General features: G+C 45.1%; 1 protein-coding gene across 3 annotated transcripts in view; it reads left to right on the top strand.

Annotated features, from left to right (window-relative positions):
* Lama3 (laminin subunit alpha 3) overlaps window positions 1–21,493 on the top strand; it is a 237,054-nt gene that overhangs the window by 203,895 nt on the left and 11,666 nt on the right. For all 3 annotated transcript variants that reach the window (XM_034518463.2, XM_076912977.1, XM_034518466.2), the window contains 7 exons: window positions 1,957–2,074; window positions 2,354–2,494; window positions 5,167–5,306; window positions 6,191–6,322; window positions 7,837–7,990; window positions 14,234–14,400; window positions 18,432–18,615. In XM_034518463.2, coding sequence (XP_034374354.1) covers window positions 1,957–2,074; window positions 2,354–2,494; window positions 5,167–5,306; window positions 6,191–6,322; window positions 7,837–7,990; window positions 14,234–14,400; window positions 18,432–18,615 — 1,036 coding nt within the window. The remainder of the gene's footprint in view (window positions 1–1,956; window positions 2,075–2,353; window positions 2,495–5,166; window positions 5,307–6,190; window positions 6,323–7,836; window positions 7,991–14,233; window positions 14,401–18,431; window positions 18,616–21,493) is intronic.

Raw genomic sequence — 21,493 nt, 5'->3', positions numbered from 1 at the left:
GTAGCTTAGAGAACCTCTGCAGGACTCTGCAGGGGGAGCCACAGGGCTCCTCCCAAGGAGCCTGGCTTGGTAGAAGGGCCCTGAGGAGATTCCGAGAATTCATACCTGATAGGACTGAGACACAGTGGAGACGTGGCTGCATCCTGCAGCTTTGCCCCGTCCTCTTCCTCTCTTAGCTTTCTGGGAACGAGGACCCAGATCTTTGAATGACTTGATATTATAACCAGGGATCACGTGCCTGTTAATCCAATCTATGAATCCTTCCTGATAAGGTCAGAGGGGCTGACATCAAACAGGACATTTCTCTTGAGTTCTGGGTATAACATAAAACCTAAAGGCAAAGCTCCTGGGACAGTGACAGTCACCCGGGATCTGACAAACTCAATGAATTGAGTGCTGAAGCACCACTCTTTGCTCTTCTTGCTCCCCCAAGGCTGTGGACCCTAGATGGGGAACTGGATAAGTTTTTGTGGACCGGTGGGACCAGAGTACAAGCATCCAGTCCCACACAGGAGGTCACTGACTTAAACACACCTGCCCCGACATAATTAGGCTCCTCTAGTGCCAAGTTTAGACCTTGAATCCTGGCGAGAAGGTGGAGTCTAGACCCTCAGATGGCCCAAGACAGTGGATGTGATGGATAAATTTGTAAAGATGCCAGCCCCAGAATTTGAAACGAACTTCCCTCCTCTCCCAAGGTGCAAGCTGTCTTTATAAAGTAATTAAGCCACAATGCCAACAAGGATGTGCTTTTCCTTTTAATGAAATTTAATTTTATGTGTGTTCCTTGTTCTGCTGTTTATAATCAACTATACCAGAATAAAGGCAAACACCTTTCCATGTAGATAAATGAAGCTCCTTAGGATTTTTAATGAGATCAGGAGTGAATTTTCTTAGCACATTAAGAAACATTAGTATTTGCCTCAGTCAGTTTGTGTGTATTAATGCTTTACATGAATCCAGCTCCACACAGATTAGGAAGTGAAGTCAAAGGGGTGCCAGGGTGGCACATGGGGACATCTATATAGAAATTTCTTGTGTGGGGGCTGGCAAAATGGAGCCTTCCATAAAGTGCTCACTGAACAAGCATGAGAATCTTGAGTTCAGTTCTCTAGTACTCATATTAAAAGCCAGGAATAAGGGGGCTGGTGAGATAGCTCATCGGTTAAGAGCACCGTCTGCTCTTCCAGAGGTCCTGAGTTCAACTCCCTGCAACCACACAGTAGCTCACAAGCATCTATAAAGGAGTCTGATGGCCCGTCTGGCATGCAGATGTATATGCAGCAGAGCGCTCATACAATAAATAAGATTTTTAAAAAAAATTTTTAAAAGCCAGGAATGTGCCTATAGTCCTAGTGGTAGACATCAGAGGCAGAGGATCCCTCCGAGGGTCCAGCCGGTCTAGCTGTGTTATTGAGCCTCAGACAGACACACATTATGCAGAAGAGCAGGTCGGCATTTTATACTAGAGTGGCACAGAGAAGTAAAGTTGCCTGGTAAGGCAGACACAGAACTTGAACCCAGACAGCCCAGCTCCAGAGCCCACAGCCCTCACCCACTCCTGAAACTCTTAACACACTTATGCGTTCATCTCTGCATCCAACATCATCCCAAGCTCTTTCTGAAGATACGTGGATTTAATCCTCATAACGGTGACTTATGTAGCATGGTTGGGTGGTAGCAGAAAGATTCAGACCTAAGGATTAAATCAGCCACGTTTTCCAGAATTTAACAAAACTAAAAACTAACCATTTCCTCTGAGTTCGCATGGTGAATGGAAAAATAGTCTAAAGGCTTTTAGCACATCCCTGACGCTCTAATTTCTAATGTTTCTATAACGCCTGCAGTTTGCAGCCTATTCATAGACTGCAAATAGATCCATTGTGAAGTACCAGAAAGCCGGCACTTAAGGGGAGCCCAGCCTCACAGGTCCCCCTTTCTACATCCCATCCTCAGGTTTAACATCTCAACGCCTGCTTTCCAAGGCTGCATGAAGAATCTGAAGAAAACCAGTGGGGTTGTCAGGTTGAATGATACTGTGGGTGTAACCAAAAAGTGCTCAGAAGACTGGAAGGTAAGCGGGATTCAGAACTGTGTGACAGGTTGTGTCCCAGAGGACTCTCGGTGCTGTGCCCAGCTGGCTTCATGTACTGGATGTGTAAAGATTACCAGCTATAGTCACAAAACCTTACAGATGCTTGGTTACTGATTATGTGGCACAACACGGAGGGAGTCTGTCTGAGCTGCACCAGTGGTGGTCGTCATTTCCAGGGAAGGGGTGTAGCTCGAGAGCCCATGTCTGGGCATCCAGGAAGTGATTATAATGCCAGTCATTGTCATGCTTGTATCTCAGCTTGTGCGAACCGCCTCGTTCTCCAGAGGAGGACAAATGAGTTTTACAAACTTGGATGTGCCCTCTCCTGACCGCTTCCAGCTCTCCTTTGGGTTTCAGACCTTCCAGCCCAGTGGTACACTATTAAATCATCAGACGCGGGTAAGACGAAAGCCTGGCTCCAAGCTTTCTGCCAAGAGCAGCAGAGAGATTTTGAAGGAAGAGGAGCTGGGCATTTTATCTGCCATCACAGTAATTCTCCCTGGCACGAGTAATTCTCCCTCCACCTGGGGAGATCCTGCAAGAAAACTGGCTAGATGATACATAACAATCCACAGAGCTCAGTCTGTATGCACCGAACAGTCATTTCCATTCTTCACAGAGATGTGTTAAAATGAATTATAACCGCTATAGGTAATAATTTAGGATAAGATTAGGATTTCTCCTTACTTTTTCTTCTTGATTACATCTTCCAGAGAAGGTTCTTCAGATTCTTTTATTGTAGCAGTTACTCCAAAGAAAATATTTCCCTGGAAGAATTAGAGAAAGCAGGGCCTATGCTCTCTCTTCACATGCAGTAGAGCCATAGAAATTCTCTCTTGGGCTGGGAGGAAGGCTTGACAAGCTAAGAGCTCACTGTGCAAATCAGAAAATTGATATTTAGATCCACTGTGACCACGTGAAAGCTGGTGGGCATGGCAGCCCCTCTTTAATCTCAGGTCAAGGAGAGCAGACAGGACATCCTCCTAGCAATCTGGGGCTCAGTGAACTAGCCAAGCTGGCAAGCTCTGGGTTCAGAAGACCGTGTCTGCATATGTAAGGCAGACATCTGTCAGGAAGACATCTGAAGTCAACCTGTTCCTCTACATACATGTGCACCCACTATACAGGCAAGCATAAAAAAGCATCACTCAGAGAGGGAGAGAGAATGTGTGTGTGTGTGTGTGTGTGAGAGAGAGAGAGATAGAGAGAGAGAGAGAGAGAGAGAGAGAGAGAGAGAGAGAGAGAGAGAGAGAGAGAGAGAAGCAGAGACAGACAGAGGCAGACAGACACTGGGACTCTGTTCCACAAGAAGATGCCCTCTATAGCCCCAAAGATATAAGAGTCAGCTTAGAAATCCACTGATAGGAAGAAAGAGACTTTTAAATAAAAATGCTTTTGATTTGTTTCTTTAGGCTTGGTTGCCACTCACAGCAGATACTTGGGTATCAGATGTAAAAGATGGCAGTGGCTGGCTCTGTCACTACGCTCATAGCAAAGTCTCTTGCCATCTGGTATCTTGTTTACTGGTCTTTGTAGATTTTTAAATGATCCCTAAAAAGACATGTGCCATAAGCCAGTAGAGGTCACCTATCCAAGTTAGATGCTTTGACCTAGTTTTCATTCTTTCCCTCCCTCCGCTATCCTGTCTTTCTGGCTCTCTTTTTCTCTCTCTGACTCTCTGTGTCTTTCTGTCTCTGTGTGTCTCTGTCCCTCTCTCTGTCTGTCTCTCTCTTTCTCTGTCTCTCTTAGTGAATCTGTGGGCCAAAAGACACTTCATGTAGCATTCCTCGGGACCCAATACCTTGTTTGAGACAAGGACTCTCACCAGCCTGGGTCTCACCAAGTAGGCTAAGCTAGCTAACCAACAAACTCTGCAGATCCTCCTGTCTCTACCTCCCCAGCCTTGGGCTTATACGCATACACCACTGTACCCAGCTTTTTCTATGTGGGTTGTGGGTTCTGGGTTCTGAACTCTTTGTGGGACAAAGGTTCAGACCTTTGTCCTTGTGTGACAAGCACTTTATTGACTGAGCCATGCCCCCAGCCCTGACCTAGCTAGCACTTTATTGACTGAGCCACGCCCCCAGCCCTGACCTAGCACTTTTAATTCCTAATCCTTCTTTATTCTGTAACATGTAAATACAGCTAGTAAACAATCCACAGAATGATCAAAAGCAGATGTAAGGATTAGATTAGCCAGAAGTTAGAGCACCCCAGTGCTGTAGAGGGATTCTGGAAATGTCTAAGGGACATTGCTTTCAAGTTTACTAAGTGTTAAGAAACACAGTCTATCCCATTCAACAGCAGTGGAAGCCATCCCTGGTTGTAGCCATCCCTGGCTGTAACTGCACTGGTTGTAACTGCACTGGCTGTAGCCATACCTGGCTGTAGCCATCCCTGGCTGTAGCCATCACTGGCTGTAGCTATCACTGGCTGTAACTGCACTGGACAAATTGCTGTAGATGAGAAGTTCTGAAAACCCACATCTTACAGAAAACTTCAGAAATTAGGCTTGATAAAGAAGAGTGAATGGAAGTGAAATGGCAAATGTTCTGAGGACAGGTCTAAGTTACTCATTAACTGAAAAGGTCGGTCAATCATCTGGCCAGTGTTTGGATGAGAACGGGTTGGCATGGAAAATTGAGCTTCCTAGAAATAATGACCAGAATATAAAACAGTCATAGAAATCACAGAAAAAGAATCATCGCTGTAACCCCACATAGGGGGAAAAATTCTGAAGATGATGAATCTGTAAAACTTAAGCAGAAGAGAATGGATTCTGATAGAAACAACTTCATCAAAATGAGAGTAAAAATAGGGAAAATGAGATGTGATTTAAACATTCTATACAGCTGATTAGACAACTAAATGGGCCCAATGAAAGTAGATGTAGAAAAAGACTGACACATTCATCATTTGCATGACATTTTTATATTCATAAACATTTGATCAAAATGGTGAAGTCAAAGCATTTGGGTCAAAATGCCCTGACCGTGTTATGCCTAGTTTTGATCATTCGTCATCTCTATGTGCAAAGTAATTGTTGATGGTATATTCTGGGATGCTTACAGACAAGTAGCCTGCTGGTCATTCTGGAAGATGGTCACATTGAGTTGAGCACCAGGGACAGCAGCAGCCCGATTTTCAAGTCTCCAGGGACCTACATGGACGGTTTACTGCATCATGTATCTGTAATAAGCGACACCTCAGGGTGAGTGGTTTGCATCTGCTGCCAGGGTCTATTTAGTTCAACAGAGTTCTCCAGTGTCCCAATTAAATCAAATCAGTGACCGGATATATGTGGAGAGATAAAAATACAAAATGGATACACATCCTAAATGCATGAGGCACCATTATAAACCTGCACATAGAGTGGTGTGGATGCGCCTCCAAAAATGTTGTAAAGAGACGGCTCACATAAATAAGAGTGTGCCCTTGTGATTTTTCTGTCCACAAGTTTAAAAACAAATCAGTTGTCTCAGAATCCTGGATGTTTGTTATTCTGGGAGATGGAAGAAAGCTAGGGAGTACAATTAGCACAAAGAGTTGGGGTACCAGACCATTTGGTATCTTCCTACGAATGTGAATTACATTGGCACATGCTTGTTGCAAAGCTTCCTTGCGGGGCTAGAGAGAAGGTTCAGGGGTTAGAGAACACTGGCTTCTCTTTAAGAGGACCCACGTTCAGTTCCTAGAGTCTACATGATGGATTACAAGCTTTCCTCACTCCAATTCCTGGGGATCTTCTGACTCCTCAGACATGGGCATATGTGAGGTACACAGGCACAAAATAAAAATAAATATGCCTTTTTAAAAAATTGCTTGAGCAGGGGAAATGGGAAAAGGGGATGGCTTCTGAAGTGTAAATAAAATATCCAATAAAAAATTGCTTGAGCAGATATTTATATTACTTAACTAAAGTATATATAAAAATATATGAAAGTATTTTGTACTCTAAAAACTACATCTGATTTGACTAGTCCTGTTGGTGACATAGTTGAGTCAGAGACAGTAGATTGTTCCCTCAGAGTGTGGCTGGGTGTTGGTGTTGTTTGCTAGAGGTCTCACCCTTGTCTTGCTTCTCTTCATTTTCAGCCTGCGCCTCCTCATCGATGACCAGGTTCTGAGAAGGAACCAAAGGCTCCGTAGCTTCTCTGACGCCCAGCAGTCTCTCCACGTGGGAGGCGGGTATTTCGAGGGTTGTATCAGCAACGTTTTTGTCCAAAGGTAGGGGATCTTTTTGTCTGTGTTACTGATAAGAGCCTACCCACCGACAGAGTATCATACCTACCCACTTACGAGATTAGATTTATCAGTGTTATGACAGCTCTCATTCCAAGTATTTCCAAAATGCACTAAAAACCAACAAGCCAAAGCTCCTAGCAGCTTAGAGCTTGGAAAGGATCTAATGAAAATGAACTTTCTGATCATGGCCCTTGAAAAAAATATCCACACTGTTAGGTTTTACTTTACTCCATACTGTTTGATTGGGTCAGCTTCCCATGGCTTTTAAGGTGAAGGGATTTCAAAGGTCTGTGCAGTCCTGGACAGACTTTCAATAGAGAGGTGCTCAGAATTCTACATATAAGCTTTAAACATTATCTCTAATCCAGAACATACTAGATAAGGGCCCCAGTCCCTCCCTGTAGCTGTGGGAGGTCCTGGCTCTGGCTGGGAACCCAATTTGCAGCTTCTCTAAATGGTACCATTATCCCTCTGACCTCTCTACCCCTGCATCTGGCATGAATGTCCTGGGCCAAGATGAGGCCCACAGTTCTCACTCCTGACCGTAATTGATAAAGCAGCTCTCCTGAACATATAGCCCCATGGCTGGATCAGGGAATGAGAGGAACGGAGAAGACAGGGAGGAGTTTAACTGCAACCTCTGCTCACAAGCAATCCCAATCACACAGATCTTTCCATAAACCCACTCTGGTGCCACCCTGATGTTCACCATCATTCCTGTGCTGTACCACATCTGCTGCTCTCTTCCATGCACGTTTGATTTCCATGTTCCTGTGTGACATCCACTTCAAGAAAAAAAAACTAGTATTCTAGCCCTGTTACACTTGAAGTCCATAGAAGTTTCTGGAGTCCTTCTACCATGCAGATGTGACTTGAAGAGGTGAAATTTTCTGTAGGAACTGTGACAGTAACAGTGTTCCTGTAGAAACTGTGACAGTGTTCCTGCAGGAATGACAGTGAAAGTGTTCTGTAGGAATGACAGTGACAGTGAGAGTGTTCCTGTAGGAATCGTGACAGTGACAGTGTTCCTGTAGGAACTGTGACAGTGACAGTGTTCCTATAGGAATGACAGTGAGAGTGTTCCTGTAGGAGTGACAGTGAGAGTGTTCCTGTAGGAATGACAGTGACAGTGTCCCTGTAGGAATGACAGTGACAGTGTCCCTGTAGGAATGACAGTGAAAGTGTTCTGTAGGAGTGACAGTGAGAGTGTTCCTGTAGGAATGACAGTGACAGTGTCCCTGTAGGAATGACAGTGAGAGTGTTCTTGTAGGAATGACAGTGACAGTGACAGTGTTTCTGTAGGAATGGTGACAGTGACAGTGTTCCTGTAGGAATCATGACAGTGACAGTGTTCCTGTAGGAATCCTGACAGTGACAGTGTTCCTGTAGGAGTCGTGACAGTGACAGTGTTCATTGCCACATGCCCTCTCTGCCTACTGTTGGGTCTCCCACCAGACAAGAGTTTGACCATAGCTTTCATTTTGCCCTCATTCCAGGTTGTCACAGAGTCCTGAAGTCCTGGATTTGGCCAGTAAATCTACCAAGAGGGCTGCATCCCTAGGAGGCTGCAGTTTAAACAAACCACCTTTTCTTATGTTATTTAAAAGTTCCAAGGGATTTAACAAAGCCAGAACTTTGAATGTCAATCAGGTAAGTGTCAACACCTTATCTTGGGTTTTACTTCTCCTGACTCCACCTAGAGGGTGTGATGGAGAAAGGAAGTAGGTCAGCACCCAGTCTCCAGTGGTCGGTGCCTCCATGAAGTGGCACCACAGGGTCATCACCAGATGATGGGAACCAAAATGACAAAGCCAGTGCCTGGGAGGTGGTTGAATCCGTAGTGTTGTACAGTTATACACAAGCATGAGGACCAGAATCCGGATTCCCAGCACCCATTCAAAAGCAGGACATGGTAGTATCATCTGCAGTCCCAGCACTGAGGAGATAAAGATCCTTGGAATTCATTGTCCAGCCAAATTGGTGAGCTCCAGGTTCAGTGAGAACGCTGTCTCAAAAACCATAGTGGAGAACAATAGAGGAAGGCACATGATATTGACCTCTGACGTCCACATGCTCACACATGCTCATATATACAAAAACATATACTATACACGCACACTAAAATAGACAGAGTGATTTTCTCTTCAACATTTATTATGTGTCTTGATAAAAATTTAGCAATTTTTACAGACTCCAAAGAAATGGAGCTGTAACTGGACACAGTGAGTTCACCCTAGGAGTGCAATGCCAGTAAGCCCAACTAGGGGACAATGGGGAAAGGACACTGAGCTCATTCTCTAAGTGTTACTCCTCAAACTAAGAAATAATGTGTCTTTCATTGGGGAAACAGTTATCCATTCATGTGGACAATATTCCCATAATACTGTTGAGCATGTTCAGTTGGATGTCATGCTGCCTCCTCAATATCCTTTGTCCAAAAATGGTAGAACAGAAATACCCTCTATAGAGAGGACCTGCATTATAATGAGATCATCCTGAGAAATGTTGACTCTGGGTCACTTAGAAGAGAGGCAATATAATCTTGGCTGTGTTAAACCAGCTCCTTGCAGTTTGCTTTGCAGGGATGACCTAGTTTTATTTCTGATTCTGTGTTAAAATACTCTGGTAAAAAGCCACTTATGGGAGAAAGTGATATATTTCAGCTTACAATTCCAGGTTATAGTCTCATTGTTGTTAGGAAGCTGAGGTTAGAACTTGAAACAACTAGTCATGTCACCTCTACAATTAAGAACAGAGAGAAATGAATGTATGCTTGCTTATGATCAGCTAGATTCTCTACTCATACACAAGTCAGAACTCTTTGCCTAGGGGATGGTGCCACCCACAGTAGTCTGGATCTTTCTGTATCAATTAACTTAAGATAATTCTCATAGTCGTGTCCTCAGATGGACCCACTTTAGACATTAATCTCTCATTAAGACTTTTTCTATGTGATTTGGGGTTGTGTCAATTTGATATTTGAAAAGTAAGCATCACAAAAGCCTTATCTGAAACAAATGGAAGCTTCAAAAGGATTCTTACAAGTATTTAAAGGTACAACATCTCACTCCCAACCCCTACCCAAGTTGAGATGATTGGCCCTAAAACTACCTGCCTGTCTGCTAACAGACCTTAACTTGGGTTCTGTAGCCAACATCTTTTAGACAGTTGTGTATATTGGTAGCTGGTCTGGTGATTTTTCTCTAAACTACATAGGCTATGCCCTTCTTATGTCCCCATAAATATCCTCTCTGTCCCCAGGGGAACCTCTATAACAAGGTATCCACATTCACTCAAGCCAGGGTGGCTTACCCAGACTGCATATTTTAAACACACAAGAGTTTTAAAGTCCCAGTGCTCAATGACCAATTAGGTCAGTGGTATCTGAAGAGGGCCTCTGTACATGTAGCTTGCAGAAACCTCCAGGTGATTCTCATGTGCCTCCAAGACCAAAAAGAAGTGATGTTGCTAACGAGGAGGAGTGGGACCATTGTCATGCGTTAGACACAAGCTTAGGAGCTAGGAAATCACTTACTCTGAGCTTGGTCAACAGGGCGACCTTCCCGTATCTGAGGTCACAATAAGATGAACGAGCAACATCGATCCACCAGGCACTGTGCTAAGCCTTCCAGTGTCGTGGTCAGCAGGGCATTAAACAGGGTCCGGGGAGATCACCTAAGAGAGAATGGGGGGAGAAACGGGCGAACGTAAAGAACCACGGCTTGTCTATAGGCTGATCAAACGGTTATTTTTACTTTTTCACATAGGGGTTATATACACAGAAAGGCAAGATGTGGGGAAGGGGATGACACAAGAGTGTAGGTGTTTAGGGGGAGTACAGATATTTTTCAGAACAGAGTGTCAGCTGGGTGAAGAAGGTTCAGGAGACAGGTCACTATGACTCCACCTATGATTCACTTGTCCTTATCTAAGTTGGTACTATCCACCAAGGCCTACCCAAGGTCTATGACTATCCACAAGACCTATGACTATTTGTTCCTATCCAGGCTGGTAAATTTCCACCAAAGCTGCCTGTTTACAATATCTTATACTTATCTGTTTCAGTGTTTTTCCACAGAGACCCGAGACTTTGTGTTAGCAGGCTGACTTAGGCCTATGGCTGATTTTAGGCCTTCAGTGTATAAGCAAAGCTGCCCCAGACATTCCATGTGTGTTTTCTTACATCAGTGGTCACACGTTATAGAAAAGGAGTCTCAGACTGGGACAGGTGAGCCATTTCCTCTACAAGTAGAAGGTGGACAGTGGGGCTGTGCTCTCTTAGAGCAAGCTGCCGGCTGCAGGGAGAGCTCTGCATTGCCAGTAGCACTCGGCTTTGACCAAGTAGAGCAGGCTGCTCCAGCTCACTCTAGTGTTAGTTAGCATTGACCGTGTGCTCCTCACTTGGCTGTATTCCCCAGCTGTACAATTATTAACAGATAATACTGAATAAGAGCTATTCTGCACTGTTTAGAAGGAATTCACTCTATGAATGCTCGGGGTTGTTATCTTACTGTGAAGCAAAGGCTGCCTTTAGAATTGCTCCTTCAAAAATGAAGTCATGCATTCTGTTTGCTTGTTGAGACTAAGTCAGTCTGATGGCAGAGGACCTGGTGAGGAGGAAATGGACTCTACTGGTGTTCAGAATATAGAAACTATTTAACTCGGACAAGGATTTGATTTGGCGAGAAGGGAGAGGCAGGAGATTCCTGGGATTTCCAGTCTGGACTACATGGCAACGCTGTAGAGAGTTTTATGGAGACAGGGACAGGTGTTTGGAGAGAAAGAGAAGAAATAGAGGAGTCTGTGGCATTTTTAAAGGATAGGTGCCTGCAGGCCTTTCGAGTAGAGAGAATTGGTGGAATTGTTGGTATTTCCCAGGGGCCTAGGCAGGTAGGGTGTAATGGGGGAAATTGTTCTGAGGGACATTAGTGAATGTATTACCTAACTCTTCCCTCTTCTGTGCAAGCTCCAGACGAGATAAACTATATTATTTCTTCCTTGAATAGTTTGTCAGTGGAGAGAATATGACAATGCATATGTAATCTACTGGATCCTGGGTCAGACTGTCTGGGTTTGTGTCGGGCTTTATGCACAAACTAGGCATGATCATTGTCCCCCATGTATGGATCTTTTTACTCTATGTAAATGAAAACAAATACTGGTAAACTCCTCTGATGCCATTGTGAGGGTCAGGTGAGGTCACACATACAACACACCTAGGAAGGGGCGGATACAAAGCAAGCATGTTCATGTGTTCATGTATACACAGTACAAAGAACCCCAGTGGAGGAGCATGTGAGCTGCAGGGCTAGTATAGCAGGAGTTTCTTACCACAGGAATCAGGGAGACCCTCCAGGAGGAGGCTGCCCAGGAGCCGTGCTGTGTGGCGCATAGGGTGTCTTTAGATAAGTGGTTGCTGGTTCTGTAGAAGCCCAAAGCTGGGAACCAGGTTGTGTGTGTCTTTGAGGCACAATGTACTTTGCATGAGTATTCTCTGACCTTTCCAAGACTTCTGCCATTTTAGCATACTCTACCAGCAGAAGAAAGTGAAAACTGGACAGGTCCAGATGCTAAGTTTCACATTAGTGGGCAGGGTAGGGGTTGTTTCTTTAAAAGAAGCTTTCCTAAGAATCCCTGGTCAGTAAATTATAGGCCCAGAATTCACATTAAGCAAAGTATCATCCCAATAAATGTACTCTTCAAGTCTCTGCTAGATTGAAAACCTGATCAACACTAGAAACTCTGGTAGAGAAAGAAGGCAAAGGGAGGAGCAGGAATCTCACTCTGATGTCAGGCTGTGACATACCCATATAGTGACTTGAACATTTTCAATAGTCAGTGTCAAGCTGTTGAAAGAGCACTTTAAGCTGCTCAGGAGATTAAAGCATTAAGCTAGCAGCAACCTGCATGATGACACATCATAGGAAAATTACAGATAAGGAGTCAAACTTTCTGATGGGTGTGATTGAACATCTCCATTCCACAATGTGCAAGCTTAGATTGCTTTTATTTAGTAGTCTGTCCCCCCTTTCCCCCTGAATCTAGTTCGTTCTCTTCCTCTCCCTCTGTGTGTGTGTGTGTGTGTGTGTGTGTGTGTGTGTGTGTGTCGCACATGGGCTCTGCTCCCACTTCTGGAAGACTTCTCTAATCTTCTCTTTCCTTTAGAGACTATGTCTTCTATATTGCTTAGACTGGCTCTGGACTTGCTGTTTTCCTGTCCTCTTGAGAAACAGGACTTTCAGGCCTATGCCAACAGGCCTGGCTTTGGTATATCCAGTGTACATTCTGGGGAACATACCTTTCTGGGACTGGGTTGGAGAAGAGCTCCTGATAACGGAGGAAGTTTTAGGGAAGTTATTTACGATTGGTTCCAGAGACTCCCTTGCAAAATGGCTTAAAGCAGGAAAATGATTCTGCCTGTGCTAAGTTTACTGACTTGACAACTTAGAATTACCTGAGAGAAAAGTCTCAATGATGGATTGCTATCAGGTTCACCTGTGGGCATATCTGTGGTGATTGTCTTGATCACCCTAACTGCTGAGGGAAGAACCAGCCTAAAAGTGAGGGGCACCATTCATTCCCTGGTTTGGGATCCTGGCCTGCATGGAGTGGGGAAAGCTAGGTGAGCAGTAGGCATGCTTGCAGACATTCCTTCCTCTCTGTTCCTGACTGTGGGCATGACATGATTAGCTGCTTCAAGTGCCTGCCTTGATGACCCCTTTCTCTTCTAAGTTGGTTTTGTCGGGGTATTATTTATCACAATAAATGAAAGCCTGAATCCCACCCAGAGAATGGTTCAGTAGTGGGTGGGACATGAAGCTTGACACCCCCACCGTCATCCCCTCACCATCCCCACCAACTCCCGTTCTCTCTGCTCTGTCTTGCTTGGTTGGTTCTGAGAAACACTCCCTTGATGAACAGTGTCCAGCAGGGGAAGGATGGTTGGTTTCTGCCTGGGTTTCTCTCTGCCAGGACAGCATCTTTCAGCTGCTCTTCCCAAACAGCACCCCCTCAAGAGCTTGCCAGGAGCAAGGGTCACATGTTCATTCCTGAGCCAATCCTCAGCCTTTACTTGGGCTAAGCTGATCTCCACTAAGCTCTGAGCCCTGTGGCCCTGACCTAGACTCTGCTGTAAGACAAAGGGGCAATCTGGAGACTCTAGGCTTCTTCCTCCAACTTCTCTGGACCCATCTAGTGCTGAAAAGTTGAAAGCATTGTGCAACACAGGACAAATGTTTCCAATGTCATCGATGCCGACAGCAATGAGGACAGATTGGATGCCCTGACCCGTCCTTTTGCTCAGTTTATTCTTTTACTTGCCCTGGAAGGAGAGGTGGCAGGTTTGCGGCTCCATGTCCTACTCTGGCTATAGATACTTCTTGCTGGCTGGCTGCTGAGAACACTGTGATCCTTCTGATGGACAGTGATGGGATGGAGGACTGGGTCCCTGCAGGCTCCAGATGCAGCTGTTTCCCTAGAGAGGCTGGACTTGTACAAGGCTTGAGTTACATGTATTCCCCCTGAAAAAGGAAGTATGAGAAAAGGGCTATTTGGCCTCTCCAAAGCCATGTCTTCCAACCTCATTCCTAATTTCCTGAAGGAAAAGGCCCCCAAATCACAGCCACACAAACACTGAATGGGGCTGGGTGGGTCTTCAGGAGAGCAAGTTCCCACCTCTGGTGTCTCCAGCACAGTAAGTAGCACACTGGAAAGCCTCTCTCTTGGGGTGAAGGGATGATCTTTCCCATGGGGCTATTCATTTGCTAAGCTTTGCATTTCTCTGCTGATTTCATATCTTAGACTCCAGAATGAGAACTGAGCACCGGGCCAAGGAAGCATCCTGTCCTCCTTGCCCCAACTGGCTCCTCATTTCTTCTCCTCTCTCTCTTACAGCTGATGCAAGATGCACCTCAGGCCGCAAGGAGCATAGAGGCTTGGCAAGATGGGAAGTCATGCTTGCCACCTCTAATCACCAAGGCCACCCACAGAGCCCTGCAGTTTGGGGACAGTCCCACCAGTCACTTGCTATTCAAGCTTCCCCTGGAGCAGCTGAAACCTAGGTATTTCTCCTTTTGTTTTTAAAAAAATGTCTTCTTGTTCCATCCAACACCAACTGAGAGCGGGCTTTCCAGTCTCTTCCAAGGATATTTAATCCCATGACATTATGCTCATGAAGGAGGTGTTGTCAGGTTTTTGGAGACAGTCATCTGCATAGGACAGGGGTGTGGGGGCTGTCATGTGCCCTCCCCTTCCTCTACAGATGGAATAGCCACTGTACCAGCACCGGAAGGTATTCTAAAAATAAGGCTGTTCTCCCCCCCAAAGCTAGTCCTTTCTTCTCTTTAGTTCTCTACTGAATAGGAAATCATTCTCTTAGGTAGCCTTGGTGCCAGATTCCTAGAGAATGCTGTTAGATTTTTTTTAATGCTAACAAGTTGCATCCCTGTCACTGGGGAGGGGCTGAGCAGAGATGCTAATGACGTCAGAAGAAAGAAGGAAAGCAAGGTTTTTCCTTTAGGTGTCTTGAAGGTGACACAAAGGGAAGGATTCCAACCACTCCTTCAGACTTTCATATTTTAAACCGAGGCAGAAGGCCCAGGGGTCAGAAAGACCAGCTTGAACTCTGGCTCTCATCCTTGCCTGGCTACACACTAGCTGTCACATGCCAGTTCAGCTTCTGTGATATGGGTGCCAGGATGGGTTTGGATAGGCAAGAAGTTTAGTATGGGAAGGCTTGCTAAGGGGGGGGGGGGTGTCGAGGAGCAGGAATAGGCTGGGAAAGCCTGAGACTGGACCGGGCATAGGCTGGGAGAGCCAGGGCCACGTGTGCACAGTAGAGTGGCCTCAGGGTGCATCACAGCCCTGAGGAAGCCATCTTGTCCTGCAGGGTCCAGGAAGCAGAGACCACCTTAGAGGAGTCAGATTTGGGCATAAGACTCTGTGTTCTAGTGTGCCTGCCACACTCAACAGACCCAAGTATGTGGCACCTGGGGACTGTGTGCCCCTGTAGCAGGCCTTCTGGAAATGAGCGCATCTTGGCCACCTTTGTACAGTGTGTTTTTCTAAGTCTACACTTCCTTTCTGGGTCTGCCTGACATTTTAGAGAATGGTTATATCTCTCTAGCCTCCATGTTCTCATTGGTTAAAAGAGGGTAATATTGATTTCCTGTCAGTGAAAACAGGTTAATAGTTTAAATGAGGTTGGCCCTTGGAAGTCCACTCAATGAAGCACAGGATGACTCAGGTTAGACAGTCAGAAAGACCTGAAGGAAAAGCCTGAGCAAGAGGTTTTTATGTCTCCAGTGACCCCACCCCCACCCCCATGGAAAATCTAAGAACCTCTCAGTTGCTGAATTTGAGGTTGTGAAAGACCTGAGCAGGAGGAGGAGACGTCCTTCGTCAGTTCTTCTGATGACATCATCACTTCTGGGAAGGGAGGCCCATTGTCCAGCCCTGCCCCCTTGGCCACACCAATCTTGATGACAGCAATTGCTCACCTTTAAAGAAATGGCATCTGTAGATGCTGCCCTGACTGCCCTGTCCCCAGCTTCTTCTCTCCAAGTTCCCCCCCCCCCACCGTCCCCCACCCCAGCATTTTCTCCCTTCCTACATTGAGCATGGTGACTTATCTGCCTGCTCGTAGGTCAACCGGGACCCTTTCTCATCCAGGTAACATTTCAAAGGTAAAGTGTGTAGGGGGTGGGGCAGAAAGACAGTCACTACAGTATTAGATACTTTTCTCATCTCTGTGACAAAACAACTTTTAAAAAGGAGGGTTCATTTGAGCCCTAGTTTGCGGGTACAGCACACTGTGGCATAGAAAGCAGGAGCATAAGGTCACGCCACAGCCGGAAGCAGAGGTGGGGAGCTGATGTGCAGCCTGCCTCCCTCCTTTCAGTTAGTCAGGAATCCCACCCATGGGTAGTGCTTCCTACATTCGGGATAGATCTTCCCTCCTCAACTAAACCTCTCTGGAAGATGCTCTGGCTGTCATGCTACAGGGTGTGTGATTGTAAAGCCTGGCAAGTTTCCAGTCAAGATTAACTGTATATTAACTGTATATCATATTAGTGTATGCACCTGTAAGCTATCCCAGTCCCAACTGCTCTAACAACTGTGCCTTTGGAAGTTGCCAGCTCTGGTGTGTGCTGTTACCCTCCCTCCCTTGGATTCACTCTCACCTGTGCTCTAGCTATGCTTACACAGCCCCCCACCGAAGCTGGAGCCACCACGGTTGCCTGGCAATGAGTATATAATGCACTCTTGAGCCTCTCCACTTCCATCCAGCAACGAGGAGTTGGGCTCTGCTGCCATGTTCTTGGATGCGAATCTACTGCTGCCTTTTTGAAATGTTAGTTAGTCTTTTCTTCAAAAAGATTGCCTTAAGAAACAGTCGTGGAAAGCAAATGTCAAGTCCGATCACTGAGCCCACGTATGCAAAGTGCTGTGTGCTCTGGAGTGAGTCCCAACATTCCTTTAAGTTGACACAGGCGACAGACACGTCAGGAGAAACATGGAGCCGTGGGCCATCTGGGCAATTTCATTTAACAAATATGGGTTCTTTTTCATCTTGAATGTTGCCCTCCAGAAAACCTGTTCCTCTGATGAACAAATATGCATCTTAGCCTCACAGTGTTGGAAAGCAAAGAATTAACAGTATAATGTTGCTATCCACACCAGATTCTACCTCTGAATTATTCATTTTCTCCTTAACTCAATTTAGTCACTGTTTGTTGGATGTGTACTGTGAATAGACCATGCTCATGTAGTTACTAGAAAAATAAACCTGGTCTCTGCCCTCTAGTGAGTACTTAGACATGAACTCCAGGGAATGGGTATAAACATCTCTACTGCCTTCTCAAGTTGTACTTCAGTGAACTTGTTGGTGGCCCTCCACACCATAGATGACTCAAAAAACAAAATCCCATGACTGTATCCCCAGTGCCCAGCGCAGTGCCTTCTGCACAGTGAACACTCAGTAACTATTTGTTGGATGGTTACACAGTTTTGATAGATGGTTTGATGGATGGATGCATAGGAATGAATCTTCATATAGTAAAGTTGCTTGGCTCAATTTGGAGATGATATGAAACCATTGTATAAGTTAATTCTAGCTCTCAATTTTTGACTACATAATATTTTATTAATTCTTCTTCCAGGATAGTTGAGGTCTGGGAGTCAGAAAAACAGGGAGAACAGGAGAAGGTGAATCTGTACTCCTATGCCTTTGTGTTAAGTATGTCCCATAAAGAAAAAAATGCCCATCGGATGCCCAAGTCACATTTTCATTAGTCAAGCTGCCCCTGATCCTCCTCTGACTTCCCTCCCTGTGAAACTGTACAGAGAGAAAGCATGTTTGTCAGGTTTACACAGTTTATATTAGTGAGAGGGCTAATCTAGTCACAGAAAGGTATGCCGTGTGCTTCCATTTGCATGAGGTACCAAGAGCAGTCAGGTCTGCAGAGACAGCAGTAGAAGGGTGGTCACTGAGCAAAGGGAGAATGGAGAACTTCTGGGAAAGGGTAGAGTCTGCCTCCCATGAAGAGGAGCTCGACAGATGGTTTGTGCAGTGTTATGAACTAACTCAGCCCTAAGGAACTGGACACTCAGAAGCGATGGACATGGTAAATTTAGGTGAAGTTTACCATAATGTTAATGTTGACTTTAAAGTCCAAGCATGTTCCTACTTGCCACATGCTAGGACCTATACCACTAGCTACATTTCCACAGACAATCTGTGCAATCCCCTAACATAGTAAAGAAATATACAACATTATTAACATCAAGTATGCTCTGGAAGTCCTATGTCTCTGGCAAGTGGGCTCTTCTTCTGAGATGCAGAAAACTGAAAGTATATTATTTCCCTTCATTGGCCATTTCTTTCCTTTTTATTTATTTTTTGGTTTGGTTGGGTTTTTGTTTTTGTTGTTTTTGTTTTGTTTTGAGAAAAGATATAACTACTGTATACCTAAAACCTCTAGGCAGCCCTGGTTGGTGTCAGATTTATAATCTCCCTGCCCCTGGGCTCCCGAGAACTGGAGTTATACGACAGCATGCCCAGGACTTATTTCTTGTCTTTCTTTATCCACAGGTCACAGTTTTCTTTGGACATACAGACAACTTCCTCCAAAGGGCTGGTATTTTACACAGGCACCAAGGACTCCTTCATGGCTCTTTATATCTCAGAAGGCCGTGTTGTCTTTGCTTTGGGAGCAGGAGGGAAGAAACTGAGACTCAGGAGCAAGGAGAGGTACCATGAAGGGAAGTGGCACACGGTGAGAGCTGAGCCTGTGTAACAGTGGTGTGAGCATGTTGAAATAATCCAAAATGCAAAATGGCCCAGACATTCTGAGCAAAGACATAGTACCTCACTAGAAAATGTCATGCCCATCCTCTTATAACAAGTTACAGTCAAAATACTAAATATATTATGTAGAATTTCTATCTATATGTATATTAAACATGAATGAAGTTTGTGTTTAGACTTGAGTCCTATCCAGAGATATCTGATTATGTATATATGAACATTCCAAAATCAGAAAACAGACTAAAATACTTATGGTCCCAAGTATTTCAGAGAAGAGATCCCCAATCTGTAATTCCGGCTGGTGCAGAATGGCCAAAATTAAGAATCTAGAATATTACCAGAACCCTCACAACACAATATGCACACAGAGAGCCTCTGCGGTTAGAGATGTTGAATGCCCAGCATCTTGGGACAAAGACTCCCCCCCCCCCTCTTTCACACACACACACACACACACACACACACACACACCCCCACACCATGTATGGATGGCAGTCTGAATGTCAAGGATGACTTAAACCATTGCTTCTGTGATCCTCTCTCCAACTCCCTAGGCTGCATGGCTTCCCAGCCCATTTCCCATCCCTGCACACTGGACAACTTCTCTCTGCAGAACCAATTTTTGGACCTCCAAGCACCTCCTCTTCCTCTTCTTCCTCTTCTTCCTCTTCCTTCTCCCTCTCTCATAGCACAAGTAGAAAGCCTTCTTTCCCTGCATCCTAGCATCCCAGCCCTTGCCTGAAGCCACCTCAGTTAAAGGTATACACCATAAAGTTAAAGGGAAGTCATGTTTTTCTAATGATGGAACTGTTCATTAGAAAACCTGGGTGACCTGATAAGTTCCATTCATTAATATTCAACAAATATTGAATGGACTACTCTCTTGGAGCACATAAGCAAACAGCCATCCTGAATCTAATGTCAGATACTAGTCTTTGGGGAAAGTGTTAGATTGAAGTTAGAGCACAGGGAAGTCAGAATAGGGTACCACTGGAGAGACAGTGGTTAGGAAAAGAATCCTGGGGGTGGGGCAACCACCATGTGAAGCCATGGAACTGGAGCTGGAGTTAGCTCAGTGAGCAGATTACAAAGTTATAAGGGACAAGACTGGGGCAAGGGTGGGACAGGGATCTTTTAACTTAAGCTTTGAAGGTCTCTCTCTCTCTCTCTCTCTCTCTCTCTCTCTCTCTCTGTTATTTAACATGGCTCTCTCTCTCTCTCTCTCTCTCTCTCTCTCTCTCTCTCTCTCTCTTTGTCTGTCTCTCTGTGTGTATGTGTGTGTTATTTAACATGGCTAAAAATTGAATCTAGGGCCTTGTAGATATTAGGTATGCACTCTACTGTTGAAGTGCAGGGTCTCAGCTGCTTGTGCTGACGCTGACTCTGTGGCGCTCATTCCGCAGCCTCCAAAGAGCTATAAAAGATCATCAAGCTGTGCCTTTTTAATTTGTGAGATAGGATTTCACTGTATAGCCCAGGCTGTCCTTGAACTCAGGAAAGCCTGAGTAACCCAGACAGACCTAGAACTTTTGGCCCTCCTGCATCAGCTCCAGTAGCTTGGATTAACAGGTAGGTGCCACTACGCCCAGGTGAGACTTTGGATTCTATTTCAAGTGTCTGTGAAGCTTTTGAAGTGTCTTACACTGGTAAAGCACAGACACAGAAACAGAGTAATAACCTTTACAAAGTCTCTTTGGCTGAAGAAATTAGACTGGGGCCCAGTCAGACACTATTGCCCTTACCTAGAAAGGCCATAGTGAGAGTGGAGGCCAGTGGGGTTAGGGTGCATCCTGAAGGAAGAGCAAGAGGGGCAACTGTTGGGTTGCACATGGAACATCAATGAAGGAGGAAGCCAGAGCTGCTTCCTTTGATCTGGACCTCTAGTTGGTCTAGTGGCAGGGCCAACAGAGAGGAGGGAGGGAGAGAGGGTGTTAGTTAGTGAGTGAAAGAGTGAGTTGTCTGGGGACAATTTAGACCTCTATGATGTCATGGAACTGGGAGTCTTTAGCTAAAGTCCACCACCATGAGAGCAGACACAGATCAAACTTGTAGCAGACACAGTGCTTGCCACTCATGCTGCAGGACATGTCAGTTTCTGCCTGCTCCAGGAGCCATGCACGGACTTACCCTCCCCTCAGCTCCCACAGACTGTTCCCCTTTAGTCACAATCTGTGCCCTTGGTTGTTCAGCCTTTGCCTACATTTTAGATCCATTGTATTTGTTGAGCATTCCATCTTCTTTTCTTTTCTTTTTTAGTTTTTGTGGAAGTTTTAGTTTAGTTTTTTTTGCATATAGATGTTTCAGCTAATTTATTAGTTTTAATTGTCAAAAGGTATATATTTTTGATGTTTAATCTGTTTTGATAGATATCATGAAATAGCTAAATCAAGCTAGTTAACATATTATGGCTTAATATACTTAACTTTCTCATGGCAAGAACACTTAACATCTACCCTTTCAGCAACGTTCAAGTATGTGTTGTATTAAGTAGGTACAGGTACCATTACACAGTCCCTTGGGCTCACTCCTCCTACCCAGGTGAGTTTTGCACCCTTTGATCCGAGCCCCACACCTGCCACACACACACACACTGTTACTGGAGAGTACTGAACCCCATACTCTGGCAGCCACCAATCGACTCTCTGCTGTTAAGACTTGGACTTGTAAAGATATTTATCCAAAGGAGATGTGCAGTGTGAACTTCTCTTTCCTGGTTTAGTTCACGTAACATAATGATCTCTAGGTTCATTCATGCTTCTATAACTTCTAGATGGCCGAGCGCTATTCTTCTGTATGTATACAGCGTGTTATCTCTTCCTCCACCAATGGACACTTCAGTTGACTCC

The sequence above is a fragment of the Arvicanthis niloticus genome, chromosome 14 (assembly GCF_011762505.2).
Source record: "Arvicanthis niloticus isolate mArvNil1 chromosome 14, mArvNil1.pat.X, whole genome shotgun sequence".
In the NCBI taxonomy this organism is placed as follows: Eukaryota; Metazoa; Chordata; class Mammalia; order Rodentia; family Muridae; genus Arvicanthis; species Arvicanthis niloticus.
This window is presented reverse-complemented; position numbering and strand designations above follow the sequence as displayed.